This window comes from Polyergus mexicanus, unplaced genomic scaffold (assembly GCF_030449975.1).
Source record: "Polyergus mexicanus isolate NDT 795.1 unplaced genomic scaffold, iyPolMexi1.0 SCAF_5, whole genome shotgun sequence".
Taxonomy (NCBI): domain Eukaryota; kingdom Metazoa; phylum Arthropoda; class Insecta; order Hymenoptera; family Formicidae; genus Polyergus; species Polyergus mexicanus.
The window spans coordinates 3,023,951-3,037,342 of record NW_027223325.1 but is presented as its reverse complement, the minus strand read 5'-3'; the positions used below and the strand labels follow the sequence as shown (position 1 = coordinate 3,037,342).

Sequence of the window (13,392 nt, the reverse complement as noted above, 5' to 3'; positions counted from 1 at the left end):
ATGCATGAACCTCCCAAGAGATGAATTTTCGTATAATAAAGTGCTTACTTCTCATGCTACCCTCCACATCTCTCATATGATCTAACTTCTTTATCTATAGATTCCAGTTTGTGCTATTAATTTTTTCTTGATGAGAAAATATCGGCTAACTTGATTATTATTTCGCAAATCTTTTCAATTTTTTACATTTAAAAACATGTACGATTAATTTTCAAATTAAAAATTCAAGTGAATTTATATTTTTTTAAGGATTAATTGCAGAAATATCTAATACAAAAGATCGGAAACTAGGAAAAGAAATGTATGTGATATTCCTTGACGTATTTTTTTCAAAAGATATATTATTTTCAAATTAATCCCAAAAAAATTCATTGATAAAAAGTATCTTGCTAGAGCGTTTTGGCTGGAACGTCCCGGTATATCGAGCGACAATTACCAATAGACGATGTAATAACGAGATACACGAGAGAAAATGTACTGGTTACAAGAAATTTTAATGAAAATAATGTCGCGACTGTAATTTTATGTCGCGCTGCGTAAAACCCTCCTTGTCGGTCGTCTTGTGTGCGGCAAATAGTAAATAGCTCTTGTTACGTGGTGAGAATTCTATAGGTTGAAACTCCTTGGGGGATTTACCGCACCGTTAATTTTACGGGGATACGGCTGGTGAGGGCACATGGAACAACCTTCTCGAACGTGAAGCATCCACAGGTTGTCGTCTGACCTAACTCGACCTAACCCGAGTGATTAAGGACGTTGAATCAATGGAAAGAGGATTTCAAGAGCGACGATATCCTTCGTCAAATCGCTATCTACTTGTCAAACGAAGAAGAAGCTTGTTAATTCCATCGAGGCAAAATATTCAGACTTAAAAGTCGGATGTTTTGCCGATTGGAAATATCGAATAATCTCTTTAAATGATTTGAAATATTAAAGTTATCGAGATCTCAATCGCATACTCTCTTGCGTCATTAAATCACATCCTCTTTGGATTGGAAACTGATCTTGCCCGAGTCTGCGACTCTATGATCGCGAGAATGAAAAAGAATTGTCAATCACTTACTCGTTCTTGTTAAAAGAAATTCCGTCTGTCTTAAAAAATAAACATTATATATCCACAATTGTACGAATCATTTTTTAAACGTTGCGTTTCAATGACGGCGGGACAAATTACGCTTGAGAATAGCACGTCAATCTTTTCCTCAAATCTTTTCCAATCGTTCCACCCGCACTGGCAAACAATACTTTCTGTTAGCTTAGGTAATCTCGCATTTCGAGTTGTCGAAAAAGAAGTGCAAACGACAATAAATTTTGACTAAATAATTTCGTTCAGATGCCGTTTCATTGTTTCTAACCATTGGAGGTAGGCTTGCGAAGGTGCAATCAATACATGAACCTACAACCGTCTCCACGTACACAATGCGAACCGGCCAGCTCGACGAGAGAAAGAGAGAGAGAGAGAGAGAGAGAGGGACAAGCAGAAGGAGCGAGAGCACCGCATATCACTCCCCCGTCTTCTTCGTCGACTGTTGCTCGATGCTTGTTTGTGAAATGTTCTCCTCTTTCCAATTTAAACCCTTCCTCTTTCAAGCTCTTATCTCTGCATAAATTTTCTTCGCGCTTGATCTCGCCTCCTTTTTATTTTCGGAATAATGTAAAATCTCCAGCCGAGTGAATTCGCCCTTTTAACGACGCGCCTTCGTCCTGTTCCAGAAAATTCAGCACTGTCAATCCATTTTCGAGCCCAGCGAGGGTACATTGGCCGACAGAGTTCGGTAAACAAAAATTCTCCTCGCGATTTATGACTTATGAGAGCTTTCCCTCCCGAAAATATTCGCAAGAATAATTCAGCTCCTTCGTTCGTACCTGTTTCGATCAATCTTTGTCTTCCTTCATCATCGATATTTATCATTGTCCCTAGTTTGCAATTAAATTGAGAAGCAAATCGGATAAAAAACGAGGCCGTCTATCCACTTTTTTCTATGTTTCGTTCTCACAAAATACGGCTACAGATGCGCAACATCTCATTTTACGGGAGGATCCTTGAGAAAGCTTTTGGATCGAAGAGTTTGTCTTTCCGAGAACGTTCGCAGACAATTTACAGACGTCGCGCATTCGTCTCAAAGACAATTTCCAGACAATCAGCATTCACTTCGAGTCCGCGAACATACGTATATCAACGTTCTTTCGTGCGTGAGTAACGTAAGTGAATCTGTTTGATGTGCAGGAATGGGGAGTGTCGGCAGCAACGTGACGGGGACGACGACGACAGATCCGACGACGTTCCTGCCAGAAGCAACGCCGACTCTGAGCGAGCGCGAACAGCTCAAAATCGAATTCTACAAAACGTACGACGTCATGACGGGGGTACGGATCGCCGCGACCCTCGGCGGATTCTTCAGTTTAATGGTGTTACTGGTAGTTTACAAAAGCAGGTGATTATCAATGACAACATTTCTGCTTGAATTTACGCGAAATATAATTGAATTGTTGATTTCAAAAATAAATTATATCGAAAAAAATTTTTTTTTTTTTTTTTTATATATGTGCTCGTAATTGGTACTTTTCAACTTTGATATTGCACCGTATAGTTTTTGAAGCTTCAATATGTTGATAACTATACATACCATCAAATAAGATTATATTTATCTAAAAATAACAAATAAAATTGTTTACGTTCCTATTTTTTTTTTCTATTTAATTATTGATTTTATTTATTGTTATTTATTTATCTATATAAAGTATGACTCGTAAAGTATTGCTTTAGTTTGATCGGTTACCTAAAAAAGTAACAATTTTCAATATTTTTGTTTAAAAAAATAAATGATTATAGAAATGAAATATAGTACGTCCATGATATTTCCATTGTCTGCGTTGAAGTGAAATTTAAATATAATTTATATATTTATCAGGTGTAAAGCAAGCAAACAACTGGAGGACCCGGCATTAACCGCGGCGGCGGCGGCGGCGGTCGCCGAAGCCGAAGCCGAGGAACGAGCGCTCGCCGCCGCTCTCGAGGCAATCGCCAGGTTACCACCTAGGCCGGGTCGCGGTCCACGGAGGTCATTGTGCGTCGAGGTAGAGATTATAAAATAGAGTATTAAATATATATTCTCTCCGCGTAATATAATGAATCGAATAAAATAAATATCTTAACAAAATGATTAAGAGATATATATCGCCGATCTATTAAATGGAAAACGTTCTCTCTCTCTCTCTCTCTTTATTCTCTAGAATATCTATGTGAAATCCGAGATATCCTTATAATTTATCAGCAATTCGTCCTTTTAAACACCGGATAGTAGATAGAAATTATATTTAAACCAGATAAATCAGCCTCATTCACCCGTGGTGGCACCTCGCTTCGCTTCGGTCGGAGGTGGATACGACGCCCTGCTGGCACCGCCGATCAGGCAACCGAGGTTGGCTCCCCCCGTCGATTACAGAAGATGTAGCTCGGTCACCTGTAGCAGCACTGGAAGTAGTTATCTGGAACGAAGGGGTTCAGCCATGGTAATGCCGTGCCTTCCGCCACCTCCATCCTTCCCGCGTCACGCAGCCTATGATGAGCCATGGGACTTATATTACCCCATCGATATTCAGGTAGACCTAACGATCGCGAATCTTCCGAGATAATTTAAACTCTTTTTTTTAATAATTCTGTTCTCGATAATTGCGGACATTGAAAAATAAATTTCATTCCCCTTTCCTCCCCTCTCTCTTGGTACTCTATAATTATTTTTATATGAGCTTGCCAATATAAATTAATCGGCTGTCGTTATTATTCTATCATAACGATGATAAATTTGCCATTTCTTTCTCGATTATAAGCACAGTTAAAGTGTTACGATATTCGTTCGCGTCACAGAAAATTATTTCGACAAAGCCGAAATTTATCAAAAACTTCCATTATAATCAGGTAATACAGCCAACTCCGGATTTATCGCCGTGCGGTAGCGAGATCGGTCTCTACGCCGGTACGGTTGGCAACCTTATGGCGGGGTCGTCGGGCAGACGGGCGCCGTTGGCGTCGATGGTCAGCGTGGACCCACCCGATCCGGACTCCAGGTCGCTCGGCTCCGACTCCGTGTTCCTCAAGAACGAGGACGAGGAGCAGTGCATCGACACGGAGGACGAGGTCTCGGGCTTCTCCACGGACTCGGACGCGCCAGGGCCGAGCTGTCGGCGTTTTCTACGGGTACCTTCTAAGAAAAAGAGAACCCTCGACAAGTGGGACGGATGCGCGGGCTGCGTGCCCAGACGACGGGCCGGTAGCAAACCCTGCCAAGAGTGTTTGACCATCAGTGCCGCCGTCGAAACCTCCAGGTGAATTCTCACTTGTGGATTTTCGAATGGAAAGGGAAAGCATTGTTTTTTTTTTTTTTTTTTTTTACAGAATCATCGTATATTTAAAAGCAATCGAACTTTGCTACCGTAATTAATGATGATAACGAACTCGCGTCAGTATCAATAATCATGAGCTTTTCGATCCGATCTAGTTTCTATTTAGCTGCAAATGTACTCTATTGACTTTTCTTCCGCGATCTAAATGTCAAATGAGCCTTTTTCATTCTCGTTAATAATTTATAAGAGATTCTTTCGATTTATTGTAGTTTTGATCTGATTTTAATTGCATTACCTTCTTTTTTTCTTTCGTAATTTTACGTCGAAGAGCCTTCTTTATTTTCTTCATTAATTAAACTTTTTATGATAGAGCGCAACCAGCCTCAACGACGACCAGTAGCAGCCAGAGTAGCGTGGGATCTCCACCGTGTTCACCGCCGATCGAGCTGAAGCATAGACCACCACCAGCGCCATTGTCATCAATCCCGCCAATATGGTCCCAAGAAACGCTCTTTTAGGATGCGTTTTTCGTAGTGAGCATGATCCTTCGACCTGTTTTTATCGAGACACGGAGCTAAATCCAGAATGTCGATATCCGAGGAAATCATTTGCCCAAAAAACGTAAACCTCAGTCTTCATCCGATTCTTTAACCGTCCTATCGAACCGCCAGTAATCTCTCTCTCTTTGTTTCTTTTATCATTATTAAATATATTTGAAGCGTGAAATCCACCGTAGAAGATTCAATCGTTTAATCAGCTAATTTCGATTATAATGCAGCGATCGTCGATATTAAATTATTACAAAAATTTTTGACGCAGCAAAATTAAAAACAAGCAATTATACTATCGGAAACGTAAAAAAAAAATAGCAATGAGGAAGAGAAGCGAGAAAGTTAACCGATGGGGGAAGGAACGGAGGAGAGGAACATAAGATAGAGACGAGACGAATGGAAGAACGACGGGAAGCACTTTTGCTCGCGGAGAAATATCGGAGATTTTCGATATTACGGCGGCGAGAATCGTACACGGAACCGGAGCAAACCCATCTTAAAGCGGTCCGGATCGAAACGAATTTCACGTCGACGGTATAGTATATGGTATACTCTCCGTGGCAACTGGTCGGAACTCGGATCAGATTATTCGCCGCTTCCAAAGAAACGCGCGTCTCAAGAACCCGCAGCAAGAAGACGCTCGTAAAATCTATCCAAGATTTCATCTATCGACATGCTTTAGAGACGTCTGTCTACTTTCCAAGATAAATTGGCGAACAATGTGTGCGTACAATGGCGGGTTTAATCTGACATTTAAGTTTAATTATACGAACCCGTAGCCACAAGAATCGCGACCCACAGGTTTATCTGGAATCGTATTTTATCGCGATTTCATTCCTCTTGAAGAAAATCGGACGGCTTCGTTGATTTCCACAGCCGCATCTCTTCGTACAACAAGCATCCCTCGAGACACGCGTCGGCGCACATTCGTGATTCATTTAACAACGAAAGCAAGCAAATGCACTTCCTCGCTTGGACATTCCATTGGCGTCCGCGACGTCGATCGAGAGAAATCGAGAAGATCTCGAGCGACCGAATCTGGGATTCGGGGAACGTAGGATGATCTATAAATAAATATCGCACAAAAAAAAAATCCGAGAAACGAGCGGAGAAACTCGTGTTCCAATCGATCAGGGTGAAGGCGAGAAACTAAGGAGAAGGAACCGCGACGAGGGGGCACCGATCGACGATGCCGCGGGGAGATAGGGAATTATTTTTATACAAGCGCGACGATAATCAAGCTCGTTGGACTGATCGTGATGCTTCTCGCGGAAACAATAATTAATGAGCGCGCGCGACACTCGATTGTCAGTGTAATATATGATTGTCAACGACGCGAGAGAGCAAACGAAAGAGTGAGAAACAAAGGGGAAGAGAAGCGTGAGAAATGGAAGCTGCACGCGCTCTCGTTCGGACGCCGAACCGTCGAATCGGTCTTCAACGTCGCGATTTTTCCCGGAGGAAAATCGCCGATTCGCCGGTTCGATCCGACGTTTCCCTAATGCGTGGAAACAAAACGTATTTCTATTTCGTGTAATCTTGTAAGCTCTGTAAGGTTTTGGGTGTACGTGTACGTGTCTATAACCCTCTTGCGTACGATAGATAAACGCTGTGCTCGATGGAGGGGAACCGGAGAAACAAGACGATTATCACCGGCCATAGCGAGATTTCTTTCGCGAGACGTTCTATTTTATTTATCGGTCGTACCGTAAAGTTTGTTTAGCAAATTTCTACCGAGCTAGAATATCAATCGACTGGAATGGGACTAAGATATTTTGAAAAATACCCCGTAATCAGGCCTGTAATATATCAACCTAGGGAAAAATCTAGAAAGAAACTTACTCTGAGGGAAAGTATAAGAAATTATTTCCATTCTTCGCACTCGTTAATTCAGTGATATTAGCTGACGAGAAGCTCGCTGGGAGTAGAAAATCGAATTTATCGAGATGTTAGAACGGTGTAAAGAAAACAAAAAAAAAAAAAAAGAAAAAAAGAAAAAGAAAGAGGGATATAGTAAACGAGAGAAATTTATCGTTGACAAAAGCAATTTATATACGTCGCGCGTCTATTTTCGGTAAGAAGCCAAAATAGTTTAATCAGAGGGGGCCCATATTCCTCTACATCCTGGAGACTTTATCGCGGAAGCTAATATCACTGCCGGCGAAACCTCTCCAGGCACATGACGAGATAAATGAATAAAAATAAGAGCAGAAAAAAATATACAGTAAAACACATTTACGTAAAAGCAAAACGAGCGCATGAGGACTATCTACCGTTATTCTAGCCAGGAGTTTGTATAGTAGACGAATAAGAGACGAAAATCGACAAGTTATTATAATAAAATGGGGATGAAATGAAAAGAGAGAAATATATAACGTAACAGATGCCGACGCACGCAGTGCTCCGCGAACGTTACTTTTAGATAGGTGTACATATACGATCGTGCGTTTTACGACGGCGAAAAAAAATCCCCTCCCCCAATTGATAGAAAAACTGTGGGAAGCGAGAGACTCTAACGTCGTCTATGCTGAAGAAGTGACTTTATATTACATTGGCTGCGTTCCAAACTTTGCCCCGAAGGTACGTATTCAACAAACCGCAAGAAGTATGAGAGAATGTATACTCGAGTGACTCTCTATAGACACTCGTGTAATTCCCTTTAGTAATTTATATACGGCTATCCGTTACTCTCGACCATTAACCGAAAACGTCAACCTTTTGCGAACCTAAGAGATTACGAGAAAGTTTCTTGGAGACGGAGAGTGAGTAAGAGAGAGAGAGAGAGAGAGAGAGAGAGAGAGAGAGAGAGAAATGTCTAAACTTTTAGGGATACATGTACGATCGATAAAAGTTTCATGATAAATAGGGAGAAATCTTTAATTGGATACCGTATGCCTTATCGAATCATTGTTATATATATGCGTATAAAGAGCCAATAATTCGCTTGCGAGAAAGTGACAGGGGGGAGGGGCGAAGTTTTCGCGAACGCAGCTGTAGAAAAATAAAACTGAATTATTAACGCGGAAGGTGCGCTTTGCTACACGCTGACACGCTGATGAATACAGCTCCGATCGAAATCATTAAAATCTTTGAACAATATCGTTTTGTGCACCATCATTCCCGAAATGATAATTAATAGACAAAACATTTACTTGAAATATACAACATAACGGAAAAAAACGAACGAGTGAGAAAATAAAAATCTTTATTTAAAAAAAATCCTCTAATTTGGTGTTTAATTAAAGAACTTTTTATGGAGATTTTGGTTTATTTATTTGCGCTCTATTTTATAGGCTAGGCTCTCGTTAACTTACTTTTTTTTTTTTGGTATATTATTTATTAGAACTTTTTTTATTTTTATCGTCTATTTGATATATATTCTCGAGAATCTCGAGAGAATGTCAAAAATCTGGCGAACCAACCATTGTCAATCTCCGCTGAAAAAAAAAAAAAAGAAATAGTAAAAGCTAATTTCCGCGCGATTGTCCCTCGATTACGAGCAAGGTATAAAGTATAAACACCTATTCTTATCGGATTTTTTATCAATGGGGAACAAGGTTTTCAGCAGCGCGTTTGCGTGCAACACGTCGCTCCAGTAGTCGCGCGAGACAAGGAGCTTGAAAACTTCGCGAGTGCTGCCGAATTGCCAAAATGTAACAATCAAACAGTGTCTAGTTGAAGTATAAGAAAGAGAGCCATGAATACATGATACGTACGTGCATACGGATATATTATATATATACGCGCGAATGTGAATGCGTGGACGCGTGCGTGCGTGACGAGTAGTTTAGCGCGACTTTAGGCGGACAGAACGTATATATGCATGTGTATATGTATATATATGTATATAAAAACACAAAAAACAAAAAAGAGGGAGGCGATTATGCGAGAGACTTTTTAGAGACTGTACACGGAGTTCGTGTGTCGATTAATTTTTAGCGTCTACAACGTTCATACAACCATGTGAACCTTCTCTCGGTGCCTTTCTGCTGCACTTCTTCCATCGTCGTTTAGAAAAATATACACTCTCTTCTGACTATCCTCTCATCAGCCACTCACTCTTTCCCTTCACATCTCTCTTCCCTCGTATATTGGACTCCTTCTCAGGAGTGTTTCCGCGCGACGTCGCCAGGAATTTGATCGTTCTAAAAGTTCACGTGTGTCTTCTTTCGGTTCGATTTCATCTCTATTGCCGAGACATTTAAAATAGTTTTACGAAACAGAAAAAGCGAAGAGGAGAATAGAAAATAGTGACGGATAAAAGCGCATTACAATAGGCGAAAGGTATATTGTAATAATAATGCAAAAATCGTCGTCAAATCTTTCATTGCATTTAAATTCTAACGAGATTCTCCTTGCTTGAAGCTTTTTAAACTTATTTATAATGAAACGAGAATCGTCTCTCAATCATTTCGCTATTCGCGAAATAGCTACATCTTAATAGATCCTTTTGGCACAAGAATAATACTTTGTTCAAAAACAGTATTTTACATCACGTGTACTGAATATTTTCTAAAGTTAGATAGAGAAAAAAAACTAAGAACCGCAATGGCGCGGTCGCACGGAATCTCTCTCATATTAACGATTGTAGACCTTCGTACTTTTATATAATTTTTCTACTCTTCGACATTAGATACTTTAAGAGTAAGGAGCCGTTACTACAACTCGCGCTTAGACTCACTAAGCATTTCTATACACACGACTGTGCGATCTTCTCTCAATTCGGATTCCTCATTTCAGAATATCGCATTCTCTTCCCGTTGATTGATATTGACAAGGACGTTTATCATTAGAAGTAAAAAATTAAAATTATCTCTTCAAAGCATTAAAAATATATTGTTCAAGTGTTGAGTGATTAATTCAGACAACATTATTTAATAAGAAATTAGATTCTTATAGGAATTATATTATTGTTGCGATCTCGTAATATCAATCAACGGTCACACTTCTTCATTGATTCTTGATATTTCTTTCGTTGGATCCACTTATTATATGTATTGTGCCAAAGTAGAGATTTACATGAGTTAGCAAAAAGTTTTCTTCAATTAATATCTTTACTCGCTTTCAGTTATATTTTAAATATCATTCTTGATGAGCTTAATGAATTGAATTGATGTCAATTTTATATATATATATTTTATCAGCGTTTTTTTTTCTATAAATTTATAAAAAGCGTTTGGATTGATTCTAAATAATGTGAGAATTTAGGAGAATGTTAAAACCCCGAATATGGATAAATATTACGTTTCAAATAATTTTCTAATATGACTGACATAATCTTTTATATATACCGGGTGAATCATTGCATATAGATACATAGATTTGTCACGATATAGTGTTCTTTTAAAACGCAAAATAATTTTTTTACTATTTATTTCCGTCTTTTTTCTAAATGCTTTTTTCGAAAAAACCATTAGGGAAAAAACTAATATGCGTAAATGATGTGTGGATGAATCACCTTGTATATAAATACGGATAATATAAATTAAAGCTTTGGCAATTCTTTCAACTTTTGTGTGTAAATAATATATTATATATCCTCTCTGTTCTACCGTCTATATATATTTTGTATAATATACACGAAAATTCATTTTCTTTATAGATTTCTTCAAGTGATTATGTTTAAACTTAGTCAGATACGTCTTCTTTTGTAATTCTTTAGCGAAACACATGACAGCTTCGATTCAAGTTTTTTATTTCATTCCTTCCAAAAAATATTCTCTATCCATTATTAAAAACAAAACTCTATCTTTGCGACTGGTATCTGATTACGTTTAAGCTCTCACTACTCTCACATTGGTGCACAAGACGCATGTTTGTAACGCTAATTTAGACCAAAAAATTGATAAAAAGGAGGAATGAGAAAAACTTAAATATATTATTAAGCAAAACAATTTAATATTTCTTACACGACATTATATATTACGTAATATTGTATTGTGGAATGTTTCGAAAAATACGAAGAATACAAAAATATCACTTAAATTTTTCCTCAAGTTAAACACGAAATCACTAAGTGTGAATCTGAAAAACGTTATTGTAATAATAATGTCAAAGATTATATTCGATCTATCAATTCTATTAAATTTGCTAATTAGATCCGAGAAAATTATATTAATTATGAGAAAACATCGTGGAAACGTAGCGACATTCATCGCTTTTGAATATCGTTAGCTTTATGATTAGCGAAATGCAAACGTGCGGCTTCGAGACGTGCACTCCGTTTTCGAGACGCGAAATTTCAGTTAGATCACTAATCTAAAACTCTCAAGAAGGGTCTCTCAGAAACCGCAATTCTGAAATTCGGTGATGTGAGAATCCGTGCGAACGTGTCGGCTAATAATGAGAGGATGCGCGTGATACATAAGCTCATTAATTGCGTTATCGTAGAACAAAAAGAAGGAACAAAAACCGACGACTCGGAAATTTAGCTCGCGATAAACTAAGCGCAGTCGTTAAGTGTTCCGTTTTGTAAATAGTTCCATTGCGAACCGTATTAATTGCGAGAAGACGTGACGTTGGCTTGATGGGGGTGTGAAAAAATGCGAGAAAAAAATGATAACGAAAACCAGCGTACAGCAACGGCCTCAAAAACGGTACAGAGATATATTCCGTCGACCGACACGACGGGCTGATAGTGTATTTGATACAATTTGGCACGAGTGACGATGTCGAAAATAGACATAAATGTCTATTATGTTTCGATCTCGAGAGATATATTTAATTTTAAATAATATTTATAATAATTTTTCATAATTTTTTTAAAAGCACGAGGTTTTCTTAATTATAAAAATAATCATAGTATTAAATATTTAATTATATGACAGATATATTTAATTCAATTATTTTTTTATTACACAACAATAGATCGAAAAAGATTAATGTAAAAAATGTAATAACGTTTTAAATTTGGAAAATACTATATACAATTTTTTTATTTGAAACTACTGTCGAAGTAATGATCTCAAAAAAAAAAAAAAAAAAAAAAAAAAAAATTGAGAATAATTTATTATATATAATGATAAGATTTAATTTTTCTATTTCGAGAAAATTAAATTGCAATATTACTGTGCATTTATGTGTTTGCATCTATATACTTTGATATACGGAGGCCTATTTTTATAAAAAGAATGTTTAAATGCATTGTGTCTAACGTACACCGTTTATATATCTCAATAAATATAATATATATATATATATATATATATATATATATATATATATATTAATCTCTTAACAACCAAATATTCTAAAATTAAAAATATAACTCTCTCACTTTCACTCAAAAACATTTAACAATTATTCCAATAAGAGATACAACTGTAAGATATTTACGAGATATATTTTCCCAAAAAAGTATTTTTTAAGGATGTAATAAAAACATATACATATGTATATATATATATATATATATATATATATATATATATATATATATATATATATATTAATAGAAAAGTGATAGAGAGAGAGCTAACTAAAAGAAAACTTAACGCAAGAAAAGTGTGTTGATAAAGCAATCGACGCGTAATGTGTTAACTGCCGCACAACACACGGTAACTTGTAGAATTTATAGAAGAATGTATGTATGTATATATATTTTATTGCCGGGTATCATAAAAAATTATGATGCGCATCCCGTGAAAATTACCAATGTCTTACAACTAAAACTAGAAATTGGAGAATCATACATGGCTAATGAAATTCTATCCAAATGTCGACATAATTTATTTAAATCAAATTATTTTTTTTTATTTTTATCTATTGTGAGAGATAATTTTAACTCAGCTCCTGTCAAACTTTCTATTGCAAAGCTATATCAATAATGCGTTGGAGAACTTTGACTTCTTTTATTTTTTTTGTTAGAATGTTATTAGCTATTATTATTATTAGATCGAACGTCACTCGATCGAGCCAGTTGCAAAAATCAATTAGAAAAACAGATAGAATAAACATGATGTTGAATTTATGTTCGACAAATAAAATGCGTTAACACGAGCCCCGTTTTGTCGGTCGCCGGAATAAAACCCAAAATGCCGAACGTTCTGTTCGACGTCGATGGCTCTTTTTTTACCCGAGATCGATCGAAAATTCGACTGCCGATCAGCGCGTGATCGATCGATCGATATCGAATAGAGCGTTTATCGGGCAGCGTAATATAATAAGTTAAAATATTATCCGAAGTGTTAAAAAAGAAAACAGCAAAGGCGATGGAAATAGTGACATACACGCTTACAAATACACGTGGTTACATCCACACAAACACGTATATATACACACATATACATACATACACACACACACGTACAAGATGTTAATAAATTGGAGAATAAATGTTACGACTATATTTCAAAATTTCTATTGTCCCTTTAGTACCATCTCATCGATACTGTTTAATGGCGCGATGAATAAAAAGCAAAATTTTTACTAAAACTTGATCAATTTTTAAAGTATAAAATAATAAAATATTTTTAATATTTATTTATAATCACTAATA

At 37.1% G+C, this 13,392-nt stretch overlaps 1 protein-coding gene across 4 annotated transcripts in view; it reads left to right on the top strand.

Annotated features, from left to right (window-relative positions):
* Positions 1-11,791, top strand: part of LOC138932961 (uncharacterized) — a 68,096-nt gene extending 56,305 nt beyond the window's left edge. For 3 of the 4 annotated variants that reach the window (XM_070295313.1, XM_070295316.1, XM_070295314.1), the window contains 5 exons: positions 2,228-2,435; positions 2,913-3,078; positions 3,328-3,603; positions 3,920-4,326; positions 4,715-11,791. In XM_070295313.1, coding sequence (XP_070151414.1) covers positions 2,228-2,435; positions 2,913-3,078; positions 3,328-3,603; positions 3,920-4,326; positions 4,715-4,862 — 1,205 coding nt within the window. In that variant the 3' untranslated portion in view covers positions 4,863-11,791. Of the gene's footprint in view, positions 1-1,713; positions 1,776-2,227; positions 2,436-2,912; positions 3,079-3,327; positions 3,604-3,919; positions 4,327-4,714 lie in introns of all 4 variants that reach the window. The other variant, XM_070295315.1, reaches the window with a different exon arrangement.
* Positions 11,792-13,392: the final 1,601 nt, after the last annotated feature.